Below are 18511 nucleotides of genomic sequence, written 5' to 3' on the forward strand. Positions count from 1 at the left end.
TTTAGCTTTGATTTGGAGTTAGAACTTCATATTTCTAAAGAGAACAGAGACAGGAAGATTGAGATTTGAGAGAAATCTTGAAAAGGGGTGGCGGTTGCCCTTTTTGGCGTTGACTTAGGGTTAAAAATTATATTTGTGGACTATGAAGAGACAAGAGACAGAGATATTGTGGGTGGGGAGCGGCTGTTGGGTTTGATTTAACCTTTATAGTTCAAAAAAACCTTAATATTTATGCTTAAATTTTTATCAGTTCAGTTAGGTCCATTTCTTTAGGTTTAAATTTTTAAAACCGAACCGAATTGAATTTTTTTTTTTGTTTAATTGGTTAATTCAATTTTTTTTAGTTTGGTTTTTTAATTAAATTTTTTTATTATTTTCTCGTAATTGGTTATTCAAGTTACCCTTATACATTTCATTGTTTTGACATTAGCAAAGACACTATTTAAAGTTTAATTAGATAGCCCATTGACAAACTACAAACTGCAAGATACACCTTTCTAATTCTTAAGATACGAAGTGAGTTTATGTAATGGACTTGTTCCTCGATTTATACCACTTGTTTTCCAGTGCTTTCTTTTTGTAAGGTCAATGGATTGGAGAACTTGACCTGTGCTTTCGACTCCCTCAATATTTGCTTAAACCCAATTTTTTGATATTTAGTTTGCTTCTAATCAAAGGTTTTCTAATGTTGGATTGTTTGCAAATTATACTTCTGAAATTCTCTATAAAAAAATAGAGAGAGAGAGAGAGAGAATAACAATGCTAAATATTGAGAAGAGGGCACGGCGGGCAGTGATGGGCTATATAATGAGGATATGGGACGGGCTAGTGGTCCTTGCCGGTAAACAAAAGCTGAAGTCAAAATGCATGGGCCGCTAATGAACTACAATGCAGAGGAGCACCTGTGTGTAATCTTGGTGCTTCCATCTCTTCCACTAAATCAGATAACGCGCCACCTTCGAGTAGGAAGCAAGGGAATTTCCATGACGAGATAAGTCACGCACTACAAGTAGAAACAAAGATCAGATAACCTCAATTTTACCAACCCAATAGGGTCTCAGAAAGAATTTCAGGGTAGGGTCTATTCCGGTTTTGTTGATGCCAATGACAGGAAACAGTTTTGAAGAGCATTAAGCATGTTTAGAAATGTGATTGTGCTTTACATCCAGAAATAAAATAATTTAGTGACCATGCTTTTAACTCGAAAGCTATTGTAGACCACAAAACATACATGAGAGTGACAATTTTCCTGGTCCATGGAGTTAAGCTGAGCTCCTTCACAAATCCAACCAACACTGCGGGATGACCAGAAATGGACTAAACAGGTAAAAGAAAAGGTAAAAGGGGAAGAAGGCCTAGCTCATGAACCTTTCAACTGGTATTTCTCCAAGTCTTATTAACTAAACATTAGAGAATTACAAAAAACAGGCCAATTTAAACGAAAACATCTATCCTTTAACCTGATTCTCCAACTCGACTATGAATAACCCAGAGAAAGATCTTTTTACATTCACTCAAACACAAGTAACAGGTGCATGCATCAGTGCAGCCATACAAAATGGGAAGCGGCAAAAGCACCACTGACCAGCCGGCATGCATCCAAGGGTACAATGTATCATTATCCTGTTCCATCATAACCTTACATGCATCACTGCTTCTCATCACCTGGCTGCTCCTCTCCAAAACCCCGTTGTGCAATTCTGTAATACAGTATGCCCATAGTTGCCATACAAGCCCTGCAAAAGATCACAACACACTTGCATTAGTGAAGACAGCTATCATAGTGTGTGCTTGCGCTGTAGAAAATAGTCTTTTGTGTCATGTTCTGAAATTTGGGCTCATTGTTCTGGTTAGCAGTAAATCAATTCGAGATAACTGCTTATATATAGGACAAAAACCACACCCTTCAAATTTGGAAGCCTTTACCAAATCAACAAATTTTGTCACCCTATCAGCAAAATATAATACACTGGTCCAAAAAAGGAGGGCTGAAAATTACATGATTGCTATCATGAGGAGGATTTTTCTTGGATCCATCCTTGAATGTTTTTGATTCCTTGTACGACCTTCTGAAGCATCATCTGCATTTAGTGCATCTTTACGTGGAGGTGCAGTAACTGGTAAAGTTGGTAATGCACTAGACCAGAAAGGAAGCAAAGCTCTGAGGAACTTGTGACGAAATGGACCTGCAATGAAAATAGTTGAAATTGAGATGGTATATAAAACCAGAGAAAATTATAGAACCTAAGAAAACTGATTTCAAAAGAATCAGTATCAGCATATCAAAGAGTTCTGATTCGCTAATGATGCTGTGTTTCTGTTTTAAAAACTTCTGATCAACTGCTCACAAAAATAAATAAACTATTTGGAATGATTAGTGTAGTGAGCAGGATAAGATTATAAAAGGTGAAAGTAGGCTCGCAGATAATGGTCTTGTAAAAAGTCCAGCAACCTTCATCATATGATTTGAACTAAACTTCACATATAGGCAAATTTATACTCACCCCTTCGACTGTACTTTTTATGGTTCCCATCTTCATCATCTGCAAAGTATGAAAGTTCAGAATTTTGCCGCTCAACTTGTACGCCAACCTTTCGTGTTGTAGCAACAGGCTGGTTTGCATTACGAAACATACAAGAAATTGAAGTCAGCAAACAAATTGTTTTGAGTGGGAAAAAAAGGAAGAAAAAATGCTTACAATGCCAGTACTTGAGTTTTTCATGTAATTCACCACAGAACTGGGGCTCTCAATCTCCTTAATATCCGACACAGAAATTTTAGAAGGCCCTGTTCCAGTTTCACTTGTCACTGAGGGTGACGAAGAAATGGCAACCAAAGGATCTGAGGTGAATGCAGGAGGTGGTGCCGGCAATGAAATTGGATGGTTTCCAAACAAGTTCTTTTCCAAACCTGTCTGCATTTTTGCAAAGATAAGTTATTAAAATCCTACTTAACTCAACAACACAAGAAAGAAGACCATAACTTCAGCCCCTGTTTCAAGTATTCTTCAGCTAGGTACAATTTAAAAGAAAATGGATGCCAAAGAATTTTCCCCATTAAAGTGCAAAAGGTGAAGCCTTCCTTCTTTTAACCAAATAATAACTAACATGATAAAGATAAGCACAAAAATACAGGAGGAAAAAAGGAAATTTCTATCATATCTGTTAAATTAAAATCCTCATTCATACAATGCAGAAAACCATGGTTCAAATACAAGACACAGCAAAGATCTTTCGCATTGGGATTCTGTCTAATTGCAAAGTCTATGAGCCATCAAGCACCCAGCACCCAACACCCATATTAAACTGTTTGTCAGTCATCATATCAGCAACTTTTAACTGTAGCCTATCACATCAGAGCTCGTATTAAACTAAATCATTCATTCATGCAATTCGCAACACCATGGTTCAAAATCCAACACAGCTGAAAAGATCTCTCACCAGGGGAATATATCAGTCTAATTGCTACTAAGAAGGCACTAAAATGCTAGGGTATACACCTTTTTGAGGATTCACTGGTCAACATTTTGCAAGAACAAATCTACAAATATTAGAAGATGGACATGAAAAAACTATCCGTCCTCAAGAAATTAAACTCCACCAGCAATCTCACATAGCCTAAAATCACCCAATCCAAACAGTTGGCATACCAGGAGGATAATCCGCCTTCCATGACCATGCAACTCATATGTCATGACCCTCTGTCTGTGCATGTGGTGTGAGAAATGCATGTGTGAGAGAGGGAGAGAGAGCAGTAGTCGAGTTGGCTTAAAACTCCCTAGACAAGGAAGCAAATTTGCAACGTGATTACCTTTGCGTTATTAGTATTGCTTTACCCCCAGGGATCTTAGCTTTTAACAATTAGAAGCTATTCAATATAGAACAGATTTATGAAGTTTCCACAGAAAAGAAATCAACAATTAGCACATACATCTTAGGTAACATGCAAAAAATGCACCTCAGGGCTTGGGCTAATTGCAATTCAGCGACTGTTATAAAATTTGGCACTTAAGTGTCATGTGATTTGTTCCATTCACATTGGCCTTAACATCATTAGTTTAGTAATAATGAGGCTAAAGGTGTACCATAAAATTCTTTGCCTCCTAATTTTTTCCATAATATTTCTAAACTAACAGATTAAACTTAATGATAATGAAGCAAATTACATGGCATTGAACCACCAAAATTTAAGCCTTTGTCAAGTGCACATGATCCAGACCATATGATACATATTTTTCATTTTACCCTATCATAGAACCGCCATAATTTAAGCCTTTGTCACGTGCAAATGACCAAGACCATGTGATACATATTTTTCATTTTACCCTATCATAAGTTGGCAGAATGAAGCAAGGAAAGACGAGGATAATTAAAGATAACCAATTGAAAAATAAAATAACCACCAAAAGGTAGCAAAACTAAGGATTTAGTCATATAAGATATAGATAACAAATATTCGATGCAAGACCTACAGTGTACTAAAGTTACATTCACAATGGAAGTTATGTAGTTAGATGGTATGATAATTAATGAAGTAAAGCAGCAGTGCAGCATCAAAAAACACAAATACCCTGATAGATTGCAACTATTCAAGCACTAATGATGGAATACAGTAATCCAAAATCCAAGCTTGAACATTACCTGCATTATAGCTTCTTTCAGCTTTGAATGAAGACGAGATCCAGAGTCTTTCACACTTTTAGGAGGCCATATCTGCACCAACATAGCACCATATGGAAATAAATCAGGGATACAGAAAACACTACTAAAGTAAACAAATGCTGGAGATGACTTTCAGGGTTGTCTTACTGGTGTTGAACATGAAGGACACACATATCCAGCTGGTGCAGTATGCGGAGGGAAGCTTTTGATATGTGAAACCAAACAATTTGTGTGTATAGCATCTACAATAACCCCAAAATAAAGGGAAAATCAAATATTATCTTGTGTGTTTAAGAAAATTTTGCAACTAAAAGCATGTAACTATATCAGCAATGACTCATACGCAAGCAACCCAATCGAGTGGTTTGAGGACCATCCCCCTCTTGAAGCACAGCTTGGCATGAGCAACATTTCGGAGGCCAATCATACTCTCCATCTATTACCCATTCAGAGTATGTACGAACCTAGAATCAATGTAAACATTTGTATAGAGTGAGCCAGTAAGCCTTACAAAATGAACTTTACAGAAACATTTTTACATTATATATGCAAATACATACAGGCACATGTCCACAGTCCTAACAAATGTTAGTTTCATTATATGTTGAAGAATTTTAACCAAACAAACACGTCTAATTCTAATAAATTGTAACCTCAGGCAGTTTCCAATCAAGACATGGATGCCAAAAGTTTCAAAGGGCACATTGATATTTATCCCTCTCTTTTTTCTGTTCTTTTTGGATAGATGATTTGTCATCTCATCCAGAATTTCAAGCTTAAGGAATGGATACCGTGTAGGCAGTCACTTTGGTGCCATCAACATGTTCCTGCTTCTGCCCTAATCGCATCGACTCTTCAGTAATTCCTCTCTTTTAATAACTAATATCTGCTGAATTCTAACTACTTGTCCTATTTCACAACCTTTTTTCGCCTTCATTCTATGCCCTTAATATGTCAAACATGGATAGTACAATATAAATGAATGAGAACCACAGTGCAAACCACGATGCAGCAATCAAAGACTAGTTATAAAGTTGGATGTAAATACCACACAAATTTGATGCTCTGGGAAGCAGATACAATCCCCGCAAACGGGAACCTTGTGCACGAAACAATATAACTTTGTAGCCTGAAACCCAAAAAAAAAAAAAAAAAAAAAAAATCAATCTCCAATTCAAAGAATGAAAAACGCATTGAAGAATGCGTCGAGGAAGAAAGAAATGAAGAAACGCAAAATCATTTACCCTAGATCGAAATTAGATTCCAAGAGTAGGCGTTTGATATCAAATTAAGAAACAACCAGATCTAAATATAAATATCGATCGATCAATCACAAACAACTCAACGCCAATCGAATAAGAGAGGGGTGAGTGCCTACCTTACGGCATTTGCAGACCACCATTGCAGAGAGCTGGAGGAGAATCTAGGAAGGGAGCTCCAATTTTACAAAAAGAATTTGCTAAATGGCTAGAGGGAGATCTAATTGATAAATAAAAATCTGACGCTTAATTATGAAGACTATTTTTCTTCTTCGTTTTTTTTTACTCTTTTCAGTTAATTGAATTTAGTTGGTAAGTATGTCGAGAACAAGAAGAGAGAGTCCCTATGGATTCGTGATTTTGGCCATGGAGATCCGTTTCTGTTTTTACATTTCTCTCTTTAATATTTTTCTTTTTATTTTTAAAGATGGTTAGAATGGCCTTGATCTAAGAGTTTGGGTCGAGATATTTCTAGCTGACTCGATGAAAATTGATTAATGGGCTCGTTGGGCTCGTACTCTTCCGCCCCCTTAATCTCTCTAACTTCATACAATAGGAACTGATGCAGGCCAGCTCAGTTCCTATAAAATAACATTTTATAGTTTAAAAATTTATTTATTTATTTATTTATAGTGCTCCTACATTTTATTTTTTTTAGTTTGTGATATAAAAGATGAGGGGTGGAAAGTGGAAACCATAATATATTTTGGGAGACAGGTCACACTCAAAGTGTCGAATGTTTTTAATTTGAATCTTGAATATTTTAGCTTTTCGTAATAATTAAGCATTTTAACCTTTCAAGACTATTATATATTCTATCCATGATCTTTCCTAGTTTTCTCATTTTAAAATTCATTCTAGTAGTTTATTTATTTCGACACCCCTCTTGCGAACATTATTTCCTTCCTGTAAATGACTATCATAAAAATTAACATGATAAAAATGAAAATATCTTATCAAGGTTATTTTTCTTTTCTCCAAGTCTAATATTTAAATTAGCTTATAATATTTTATATCAGCTTATTGGCAAGGTTTTAAAAGGATTTGTTAGCAAACTTGTTAGCGTAAATAAGTTAAGTTAGTGTCGGTTAATGTGGTAATTATTGATTTTTAAGGTGTTTTTTACATTAAAATATATTAAAATAATATTATTTTTATTTTTTTCAAATAATTTTTAACATCAGTACATAAAAAATCTAAAAATAGCCTAAAAATTATTATTTTTTGAAAAATAATGCACTACAGAGTAAATCAACAAGGTGTTTGGGAGTGTGACAGCAGTTACTTTTCAAGGTATTTTTTATTTGTAAATATATCAAAATAATATTTTTATTATTTTTAAAAAATTATCTTAATATAACCACATCAAAACAATTCAAAAATATAAAAAAATTGGTTTTTTTTTAATAAATTGTTTGCCCAACAAAATCCAATACTAACGGTGTGTTTGAGATTTTGGTGGCGGTTCAAAATGTTTTTTGTTTAGAAATGTATTAAAATAAAAAAAAAATTATTTATTTAAAATTATTTTTTACATCAACACATCAAAACAATCTGAAAATATAAAAATATTATTTTAAATAAAAAAAATTAAAATTTAAAAGAATATAATTAATACCATATTTCCAAACACACCTCTAGCTAAGCTTCAACTCGGTTAATTTATAGATTGAGCTTTTAAGGAAAAAATAAACGTTTAAATTAATCTATTAACCATGAAAAATGAGCTAAAAAAAAGAAAGAAAGAAAGCAAGAGGAAACACTGCGGTGAGCATCACCCTGCCCATCAGTAATACTTAGGCTGCCGCCATCTCATTTCGAATTTAAAAATTCAAATTCCCTCTCCTATTATTATTTTTTTTTGTAAAAAAAAACAGTAATACTTAGGCTGCCCCTGCTCGCACTTTCAAATCTCCTTCTTCCCCCTCAAAACCCTAACAATCAAAACACCGGCTTCCTCGCGCTTTTTTGAATCTCCGTCAGTAAAATCACGCGATGACAGCTGTCATCCCGCCACAATTCTCCGGCCGCGAACTCTCGAATCCCCCAACCGACGGGATCTCGAACCTCCGATTCTCCAATCACAGCGACCACCTGCTCGTCTCCTCATGGGACAAGGTACACCCTCACCAATCAAATCACTCCCAATCTTAACATTTTACTGTAACTCAATTTTTAATTTTGTTATCGTAGACTGTGAGATTATACGACGCGGGTACTAATGTTTTGCGAGGAGAGTTTATGCACGGTGGTGCCGTGCTTGATTGCTGCTTCCACGACGATTCTTCCGGTTTCAGTGCCAGCGCCGACAACACCGTGCGACGGTTAGTGTTGAAGTGGATATTGCACTAAATTGCGAAACGTGTGGATTTAGGAGTTGACTTTGACGAGTAGTTTATTATGTGAAGAATGTGTCTGGGGATTTTCTTTTTTATACTGGTCAAGATTTTTGAATTTTAATGATTTAGGTTGGTTTTTAACTACGAAAAGGAGGACATTTTGGGAAGGCATGATGCGCATGTTCGTTGTGTCGAGTACTCTTATGCTGCAGGTAGGTGTGTTTAAATTATGATTCATTTGATTGCTTATATATTGTACTTTTTTATTGCCGTGGAGGTTATGCTAGTTTTGTTTGCTTTGTAATTTTGAAAGTGAAGTAGTTCTGGTGCGTATAACTTGAGCTTGTCAGATAAAAATCTGCCTCTAAATTCAGCTTCATCGTTGTTGATCTTGTGGACACTTGCATGTATGTCCAACTTGATTTGTTGTGCTTTAATGTTGTCTATCTGCACGAACTAAATGTGTGGCTTATTTGGTTATTGCTTTTGACTTGGATATTTTTGTTAGCAACAACAATGGTATATTTAGTAATAAGCCCCAGGGTTGCAAATGCGCAATCCAAGTGCAATAATGGACAATTGAGACCTGAAGCAGTAAAACAGAGTAACATTTGAAAATGCCTAAACCAGTCAATCCAAAGAAAAATAGACTGGGAAGGTGGAGAATGACTAATTAACACATAGTCGAAGCGTAGAAAATATTTTAAGCTCTAAAGATGAACAAACAGGCAGGACTACAAGAAAGAGGAGCAGAAAATGGCTTGTGGTTACTGGTTTCATGTGCTCATCGAACTTCTATTTTTCAACTTTTACTGGTCTCATGTGCTCATCGAACTTCTATTTTTCAACTTTTCTGTCATGTTAGTTGCTCTGAATAGATATCATACTGCTCTTGTGCTTGTGTTCGCTGTATTTACTTGTAATGAGGCTCTAAAGAGTATTATATGGAATATAATGGGACAACCTTCTCCTTATTTAAAAAATTATGCCGTATTCCTCTCTTTAATTGCTTATCCATCTTTCTTTGACTACAGGGCAAGTAATCACTGGTAGCTGGGACAAAACACTTAAGTGTTGGGATCCTAGAGGAGCTAGTGGGCAAGAGCGCACCCTCATCGGCACATATCTGCAACCTGAGCGTGTTTACTCTCTATCTCTTGTTGGAAATCGTTTAGTAGTAGCTACTGCAGGAAGACACGTCAATGTCTATGATCTACGAAATATGTCTCAACCTGAGCAAAGGAGAGAATCATCTTTGAAATATCAAACTCGATGTGTGCGTTGCTACCCCAATGGCACAGGTATTGATCATAACACTGAACTGACATTGTTTTCGCTGTCACTGTTGCCATATTTTATGATGGGAGAAATCATGTCATTTGGGCTCCCTCTCAATTGAAAGTCACCCTGTTTGCAATGCATTTATATTTGCTTGTGCAATGGCTTTCTTAAATTTTATGTGTTATGAGGTTATTTCTATTTTCTTGTATTTTGCTTTAAATCTCAAGAAATTCACTTAAACAGAAAAGTGATTAAGGAATCTTCTAATACTCATATAGCTTAGCTCTATGTTCTGCTCTTCCATGAATAGCATCCTCTTGGCTTCAATTAGTTCAATGTGGTATATTATTGGCAGGAAAAGTGTCTGGTATATGCAATGATGATTTCCATCTATGTCATGAATTTGTCTTGCATTATTGGTTTAAAGTTCTCTCATGGATGACTCTTATTCACTTGAATTACATGATGCAGGATATGCACTCAGTTCTGTTGAAGGGCGAGTAGCAATGGAGTTTTTTGATTCTTCAGAGGCCAGTCAGGCAAAAAAGTATGGTTCATTTTCCTCTGCACCATCCAGCATAGTGCAAATTTGATTATGTTCTTCTCCCTCATCGTCTTTTACATTTATATGACTTTCATGTCTTTCGGTTAGATGACCAAGGAAATAACTGGGTGGAACACTTCTAATGTTGCATGATAAATGTTTATACTTTGCTCCTCTTGCATGCTAATTTCAGGAACTAAGGGGTGTTTTCAAACAAATCCGTGTGATACAATAAAGTAGAACTTTTTGTTATCCTCTATAGCTCTTCCTCTGTGGGAGAAATTTTGAGGATGAATTAGTCTGTCAGCTCATCCCGGATTAGGTCAATAGCAATATGAAACTTGTATAAAGAGTGAATGGAACCTACATTGGATATGTAATAATTAATCCATGTATCATGCCACTATTGACCTAGTTTATGGACGAGTTGGTAGACAGAGCAACAATTTCTCCTTCTGTGGGATGAACTTTTTGTACTTTCATCTGGGGTGTACTCTCTATTCTCAAAAAAGTTGTGGTTTCTTGTTATCATTTTTTATGTGGTCTCTCCATAATCTGGCGATGATATGCATGTCTCATTTGTATAAGTTATCTAGTCATGAAATTGCACTTAGTGTAACTGTGTAAAAATGAAAGCAGCACATGTATCTTAAGGAGATAAATCCTCCATCGTTTATTTAATTGGATGCCCTTAGGGTATAACTATGTAAAAATGAAAGCAGACTCGTGTATTATTAAGAGATAATATCCTTCGTATTTCATTCAATGGTTTTGATAAAGTTGAAACTTTATGCAGATATGCATTCAAGTGTCATCGAAAGTCAGAGGCTGGAAGAGACATTGTCTATCCCGTAAATGCTATTGCTTTCCATCCTGTGTAAGTTTCTGAATGCTCTCTATACATTGGATTTATGAACTTTTGATTGACAAAATAAGATGGATGGACAGATTCTATATATTCACCAAAATGTTGATCTTCATCGTGTAATACTTTCTCTATTGTATAGTCCCTGTCCTTGTAATGCAATTGTATCTAGCTCAAGATAAATGACTCGTCTGCTGTTTAGTGGCTGGGCTGGTCTTGAGTCTTGACTTGGCAAAAGGTTACTCTAAATGAAAATTGTGTGAATAAATGGACTGGAACAACAATATGATGCCATAAGACACGAACATCAAACCCCAACTTTTATGAATTTTGAAATTCTTGTTAATGATTAGCAGACATTCACCACTTTTTCCAAGCTGACAAGTTCTCATGGAGTAATTAGATGAATTTTTTCTTCATAGAGGAGCATTCTTTCCATTTGTCAGATCCAGGAGTCCATAACTATTATTTTTGCCTAACTTAATTTCATTGAAGCATCCAAGTAGTTATGTCTTGATCAAGATTTTAGCCTGATTTGTTTCTCCATTTCTGAACTTACAATGACTGAAGTTGATATCTTGTTTGGCATGTGGTGATACTACCATCTCGTTTCTCTTTGACTATTTGTTGGGTCACTTTATCTTACTTCCAGACTCAACTTGCAGCTATGGTACATTTGCAACTGGAGGTTGTGATGGTTTCATCAACATATGGGATGGGAACAACAAAAAGAGACTGTATCAGGTACATGATCACTGGACATCTGAAAGCATTAATTTACTAGTGGAAAGCTTATATCGTGTTCTTGTTGTAATTTTACCCTTTTCAGTACTCAAAGTATCCATCAAGTATTGCAGCACTTTCATTTAGCAGAGATGGCAGTCTATTGGCTGTGGCATCAAGTTACACATATGAAGAGGGAGATAAACCGTAAGAGTTGTTCTAATCTCACTCTCCGTCTCTCTTCCATGTTGTTTGCTCTGATTGTTGCAAGTTCATTTTGCAGGCATGAGCCAGATGCTATCTTTGTACGAAGTGTGAATGAAATAGAAGTCAAGCCAAAACCAAAACCATACCCCAACCCCCCAGCATAACTTAGCCTGGTATCTTGGATATGCAGTGTCTTATGGTTTTCTAGGCTTTATTCTTTCCTATGAAGCTCTCCAAACTTGATGTGAACTAATCCTTGAATCAAGTTGGATTGTCCCTGTTGTCTCATATTATTTTAAGTGATCATATAGGTTTGTGCTAAGAACTTTGGATTCTGTAAGTATTCGTCTATCTAGTCTCCTAGATATACAACTGAATGTGACCGAGCAACTCTTTCTTATCATTATGCAAGACTTGCAGCTAAGACGAGCTTAGGATGAGGTTTTTTTTTTTTTTTTTTGCAAGGTCTAGAAAGCTCTGTTTAAATGAAATCAGTGACAATCTGATAGGACCACCGGCACAAACACTTTAAATGGAGGCTCGATTGACCAGGGGAACAATCTGTAAAGAGAACTGGATAAAATTTAAATGGGTTTTTGCTTTCTAATGTTCATATGGCCTTGTTTTTTTGCCACTGATTTGGCGATATTTATAGTCATTTAAATAGAGATCCCTAGTAATCACCTCATCCTTCATCCAATAAATGAATGTGCTAATACAGTCTGCTGCATCTAAATTCTATATTTGATTATTTAATTATAATTTTGTAAGGACTATGGACACCACCTATCTCCACATTGGTATGATATTGTCCACTTTGGGCCTAAGCCCTCATGGATTTGCTCTTGGGCTATACCCAAAAGGCCTCATACTAATGGAGATATTTGTCCATCCTTATATACCCATGATCCTCCCCATTTCTAGCCAATGTGGGACTTTGGTCGTATACCCAACAATCCTCCCCTCGAACAAAGGACCACCGAGCCTCCCCTCAAACCGATCATTCATCCGTCCACTCTCTACCAACCAGGATTCTTCATTCTCTACTTCACCGTGTTGGGGGTCAGAACACGTCCATGAAGCATCCGGAGAGCACTACCTGACTTGAGAGTTTTTGCTCTTTCTAGGTCAACTCCTCTTCACCGTGTTGGGATCAGGACACGTCCATGAAGCATCTGGAGCACACCGCCTATCCAATAGAGCTGATCCATGGATTACATCGTGATTGGGGGCCCACCACCTTTTGTTCGGCATTCCGAGGATTCATCCATCATGGCTAACTCCGGGGCCTGGCTCTGATACCAATTTAAGGACTATGGACAAATATCTCCATTAGTATGAGGCCTTTTGGGTATAGCCCAAGAGCAAATCCATGAGGGCTTAGGCCCAAAGTGGACAATATCATACCAATGTGGAGATAGGTGGTGTCCATAGTCCTTACAATTGGTATCAGAGCACATGGTTTAAAAGGGTGTTTGATTTTTGCTCAAAAATGAAAGTTGTCAAAATTGTATTTTGACCATACCACTGTGTAGAGGAGGCCGAGACGAAGCCACTGGTGAAAACGGCGTCAAAATCGGACGTCAGACATGGCCGCACTCTCCATCACTCTCCGGCAAGGCGTCTGCCCACGCGCGCAGACGCGCCCCACGCGTCTTCTTCGCCCGGATGAGTTGACCCGACCCGAATACCAGTTGACCCGACCCATGTGACTGACCCGGATATGAATGACATCAGCATGACGTAAAAGTGACGTCAGCGTGAATAGTAGACATGCCAGGGATGACATTAGCATGATGTAATTGTGACATCATCATGTACAGTAGCATGGCCCATAATGACATCAGCATGATGTAATGGAGATGTCAGCATGTACAGTCATCATGACATGTCAGCGTCCAGTCAGCAGACACGTCAGCACAGTTGGACCCACCGGCCACGTCATCAGCCACGAGCCTAGCCTAGCCGAGCCGAGTTGAGCCGAGCCGTTTGGAAGCCGAGCCGAGCTGCGAGCCGAGGGATAAGATTCTGTGCAGCAGAGTCTACGTGCAACCGGATCTGAGATTGAATCTGGGCCGCTCATTAGGCCAGAATTGTTTGGATCAAATCTTAGCCGTCTGAAATGCGATTTGGACGATTTCAGACTTGTTTCCAGCTAATTTGATCATTCCGGATGCAATGGTACGATCCGATCGTTGAGATTTGAGACCAAAAATGGCGGTGGTGAATTAACAAAAGAGATTGCCCGATCAGGAGGCATCTGAAGGTCATCATGGTGGTCGATGGAGATGAAGAAGAAGAAGGTGCACATGTTTACCCAATTACATTTGTTGAACTGCTAAGTGGGGAGAATTTTAATTGCTGTGAAGGAAGGCAAAATTGGGACACTCTGGACACCCGATTATGTGGACAATTTGAGGTGTAGAGTGGAAACTGATGAAGACCAATCTTGACGAATCTAAGCACTGGTAGTCTCGCCAGATGTTGAGAAATGATGTATTAAACCAGTATATTCCAGATCACTTGTAAAGGAAAGCCGCAACAAGCTAGCAAATGGTTGTATATACGGAAAGACAGTACGATGGATAGATATGGCCTAAGAAGTTCTGTCTAGGAGATTGGGTTTTAAGCGGGACCAGTGTGACCCCTCCAATCTTTCCTGGGAACTTGCTTAGTGGAAGGATTATCCATACGGTACTATTTTCGTATATATAGCAGTTTGTAATGAAACGGTTGAAGACTAGCAGGACGACGGCACAAGGGAACAGTTGGGTTCCGTATGATCAAGGATCTGATGAAGTGGTGATTTCTCCAAAGAAGTTAGATTCGGTGACTGTGATTTCTCGATGGGAGAATTGATGAAGACCCTGATAATGGAAGAGGAATGCAGCAAGGGGATAAAGATTGGCACCCTATTTTGACTTGGACAGGTGTTATGACAGGATGAGCTGCTGTCAAACATAAGCAAGGAATAGGGGAAAATCTGGAGAACAGAAATTGCACGAGAGCACACGGAGATTGTGCAGGAGTACACGTAGGATCCAACGAGGTACTGTAATGAGACAACAGGTGCAAGGAGAAGAAGTGTTTCCAGATGAAGCTCAGAGCAGAGACTGTTAAAGTTTGTATAACAGGAAGTCTCTTATGCTCTTGATAAAGACAACAAGCGAAGACCTTTCCAATGCATGCAAGGATGGAAAGAGAGCTGTTGCAGAGGCACCTAATTGAGGGGGTGCAAATGCCTGTGATACAAGGCAACCGCCTATGATGAAAGGCGAAGACACCAAAGAGAATTGGTGTAGGTGGAGCTGTCAAGCAGAAAGGCACAGAAGCTCCAAACATAGAAATTGAGGTGGAGGATTGCGAGAAGTATACCGCAACTTTCTCTTTCTATGTAGTCAGTGGCAGTAATCTCTCTCATAAGTGCACATGGTGGTAGAGAATTTTGGAGCCACTTTAAAGCATCTCAGCTGAAGGAGGATGCGACCGCCCCATGACAACGGGCGAAGACACCGTAGAGAAGGTGTGAGGGCTATGAGAGGAGCCCCAGTTCAGACCGCCCTATGACAACGGGCGAAGACACCTTAGAGAAGGTGTGAGGGCCATTAGAGGAGCCCCAATTCAGACCGCCGCATGACGACGAGCGGAGACACCTGAGGAGAAGGTGTGTGGGCCATGATATGAGCCCAGGTCAGAACGCCCCAAAGCCGATGTGATGGCTAGATACAAGTGGACAGGTGTATGGATAGCCAATGAAGTGGTTATGATGAGTATGGAGACAAATGCAGGATTGACTTTCATGGATATTGCCCCCATGCTAAAGATCAATGAGCTAGAAGACATTTGCCTTGGACAATAAGTGTGTGACTTGTGGAGCATTAAGACGCGGCTGCTATGAAGAAGCAGAAGGGCATGCGCAGGTTCCGAGAACGAGTTGACTCTTGTCAAGGTGGTGAGCTCGGTAATGGCATTGTAATACTCAGAGTATGAAGACAGATATGGATCAACCTTTAATGGGCTGCCCCCATGGTTAAAGGTGGAGAGCTACCTGGACTCTTACGACTAAGAGCGAGAGACTCACGGAGAAGTAAGGCGTGGTTCCTAGGGTGGAACAGAGGGCAGGCGCAACTCCTGGATGAGTAGACTCTTGGAAGAGTGGTGAGCTTGTGATCACATTGAAATACTCAATGACTGTCGCACTTGGAAATATTTGTTTGAGGGGGTGTTGGAAGCCTTGGTGTAAGGCTTGAAAAATCATTCTGGACCGAGCATGGTTGATACGCTCGAAGGGGAATGTTGTGTTGAAGACGCTCTCAAAATGAAAGCTTGGAAGAACTGCAGAATGCAAGCTTGTGCTGAAGAAGCAAGAAAACAATTGCCCACACAAATGGCAAAGGGGGTGATTGTTGGGATATTGCCATTTATTGGCAATACCCCACCACTAATTGTGGCTTAGTGGAAGCATCACTAATGCCACAATTAGTGGCATGATTTCGGGACCCATTGTCCCCTTGATGTGCTGGAGAAGGCTGCTAAGAAATGCATATAAAGGAGGCTTATATTTGAGAGCAAGATTGAGAGAATTGTGAGAGTGAAGTGACGAGAAGAAGAGAGAAAGAGGAGCTGCTGCCATGGGCAGCAGCCCTGCTGCCATATGCAGCAGAGTGTGTTAGCTGGGAGTTGAGTGATCCTCCTCCATGTATTTATTGTATCCTTTCTCTATCTCTAAATAATATGGACTCTCTCCCGTGGATGTAGGCGGTTTTGCCGAACCACGTTAAATATTGTGTCAGTGTGCTTTACCCTCCGATGAGCAACTATCAGTACACCCCCGGTCCGCGCATGAGGTGCCGGAAAACCCCAACAAATTTTATTAGGAAATGCATGAGAATTCTATGCTACTTTCGTTTTTCATTCCTGAGCAAATTATAACATGAGCCACAAGAATGTTTCTTGGTGGAAATTGAATTATCAGTTATCACTCTGATGGATGGGCAAACCGAGGCCGCCATGCAGTGTGCGCCAACTCAGCTTTAAATGGCGTGTAATCAATTTTCATTTGGATATAGACGGTATCTCTTTATTCTTCGTGATATTGACCACATTTCTGATTTCTATTTGCATTTTAGTGGGTTGGTCTGGTTTGAGTGCTTGAGAGTTACTTTAATAGACATTTCAGGGGCTATTTGGTACAGTGGTGGTAGAGTTTATTTTTTAAGATAATTTTTTCATGAAATATATTAAAATAATATTTTTTATTTTTAAAAATTTATTTTTATTATATCAAGAAACACAAAAAAAATATTTAAAATAAAAAAAATATTTAAAAATTAGCTAAATGATGGTTCAATTATTGCACCAAACAAGAACCTAGTAAAATTTTTATTTATTAAAAAGATAAAATATTGAAATTTCTTTTCTTAAAAAAAAGAATAGATTAAAATGTTATGTCCATCAATGTTTAAACTTTAACATTTTGCGGAGTTTATCTCCGCAAAATGTTAAACTGTAAGTTATGACATTATCCGCAAAATAACCTAAATTAAGAATATATTATTCCAATTCAATTGTTTTAAGAAATATCACAAAGAAAACCGACCATCTAGGCATTGAATTAAATTGAGAAAAATAATTCCAGTTTTTTTATTAAAAAAAATTGTGTGCTCTTAGTTCATATATCTTCCCAATAAGTCAATAAATCCTAACAAACCACAAGGTGAAATGTCACGCAAAAAACAAAAAAATCAGCTGAGTGAATGCCACTTGATTGAAATATATTTTTTGATGAAATTTTTAGTTATAGAATTATTCAAAATTTGAAAGGAAAAGCTGCAGACACATATTGCGAAATGCTAACTAAAGCGATTTGCATTTTGAGAGGCTTTTGCATCCTATCGAGGATTTGGTATCAAGTTTGTGAACATGGCTTCGTGCTTTTAAAATTTTCGTTTTGTTTAAAATTAATTTATATATATATATATATGGATAATTTTGATGTATTGATATTAAAAACAAGCTTTTAAAAAATAAAAAATATATTTTTTAAATAAAAATACATGCAATGTTATATTTATGGCTTGTGCCATGACTGTGAGCTGATATTTGATTCTGCGTCCTCACTTTTATGAACTGGCTACTTTGAAGCCCTCTAGTCAGCAGGGTCGCCATTTGTCTCTTTCTGTGCTGTCCTCTCGTCGAAAGATTTTGTTATAAAGAATTCGCTATGCATGATAAAAGTACTCTTTTTTCATTCTTGAAACTCGGACGAAGACATTGAAATATCATAAAACATCCTTGGATAGGAATGCCTCTTTTATTTTATTTTATTTTATTTTATCGAGAAAATTACCCTAACCCTTTACTTCTCAATCAAGGCCATCATAATGAAGCTCCACAAACCATGAGATTAAATTTAACTCTTTCAAACCTGCACCACGTAATATTTCTAAACCATAGTTATCCAGTAACCCGGCTCGGGTTTCCTTTCAAACCAGGTAACCAGTTGACCCAATAATAACTCAACAGTCAACCCGTAACTTAATTGACTTAACCTAGGTGAAACTTTGTCAAGATCAACTCTAAGAATTTTTCAGTTTTTATCCAAAACAATATATTCTTAACATTTTTTTTT

At 37.8% G+C, this 18511-nt stretch overlaps 2 protein-coding genes across 2 annotated transcripts; one reads left to right on the plus strand and one right to left on the minus strand.

Annotated features, from left to right (window-relative positions):
- Positions 1-1360: 1360 nt before the first annotated feature.
- On the minus strand, positions 1361-6345 carry LOC7469632 (uncharacterized). Its single transcript, XM_002313138.4, has 9 exons — positions 6041-6345; positions 5711-5791; positions 5006-5126; positions 4810-4904; positions 4642-4713; positions 2700-2915; positions 2505-2613; positions 2000-2186; positions 1361-1736 (listed from the first exon to the last, which is right to left on the minus strand). The coding sequence occupies exons 1-9, from the start codon at positions 6062-6064 to the stop codon at positions 1649-1651; spliced, it is 993 nt and encodes a 330-aa protein (XP_002313174.1). The 5' UTR covers positions 6065-6345; the 3' UTR covers positions 1361-1648.
- Positions 6346-7767: 1422 nt separating this feature from the next.
- LOC7478734 (mitotic checkpoint protein BUB3.1) lies at positions 7768-12283 on the plus strand. Its single transcript, XM_002313872.4, has 9 exons — positions 7768-8039; positions 8115-8245; positions 8390-8472; positions 9295-9561; positions 10013-10088; positions 10882-10962; positions 11616-11694; positions 11780-11880; positions 11957-12283. The coding sequence occupies exons 1-9, from the start codon at positions 7917-7919 to the stop codon at positions 12042-12044; spliced, it is 1029 nt and encodes a 342-aa protein (XP_002313908.2). The 5' UTR covers positions 7768-7916; the 3' UTR covers positions 12045-12283.
- Positions 12284-18511: the final 6228 nt, after the last annotated feature.

This window comes from Populus trichocarpa, chromosome 9 (genome assembly GCF_000002775.5).
Source record: "Populus trichocarpa isolate Nisqually-1 chromosome 9, P.trichocarpa_v4.1, whole genome shotgun sequence".
In the NCBI taxonomy this organism is placed as follows: domain Eukaryota; kingdom Viridiplantae; phylum Streptophyta; class Magnoliopsida; order Malpighiales; family Salicaceae; genus Populus; species Populus trichocarpa.

Excerpts from the sequence above, each read along its gene's own strand:
- LOC7469632 (XM_002313138.4), bottom strand. The coding sequence starts at position 6,064 with ATGGTGGTCTGCAAATGCCGTAAG. Across the intron at positions 2,916-4,641 it reads TGAAAGAAGCTATAATGCAG|ACAGGTTTGGAAAAGAACTT; the intron begins GTAATGTTCAAG and ends GCAAAAATGCAG. Across the intron at positions 1,737-1,999 it reads CTCCTCATGATAGCAATCAT|GGCTTGTATGGCAACTATGG; the intron begins GTAATTTTCAGC and ends GATCTTTTGCAG.
- LOC7478734 (XM_002313872.4), top strand. The coding sequence starts at position 7,917 with ATGACAGCTGTCATCCCGCCACAATTCTCCGGCCGCGAACTCTCGAAT. Across the intron at positions 9,562-10,012 it reads TTGCTACCCCAATGGCACAG|GATATGCACTCAGTTCTGTT; the intron begins GTATTGATCATA and ends TACATGATGCAG. Across the intron at positions 11,881-11,956 it reads TATGAAGAGGGAGATAAACC|GCATGAGCCAGATGCTATCT; the intron begins GTAAGAGTTGTT and ends TTCATTTTGCAG.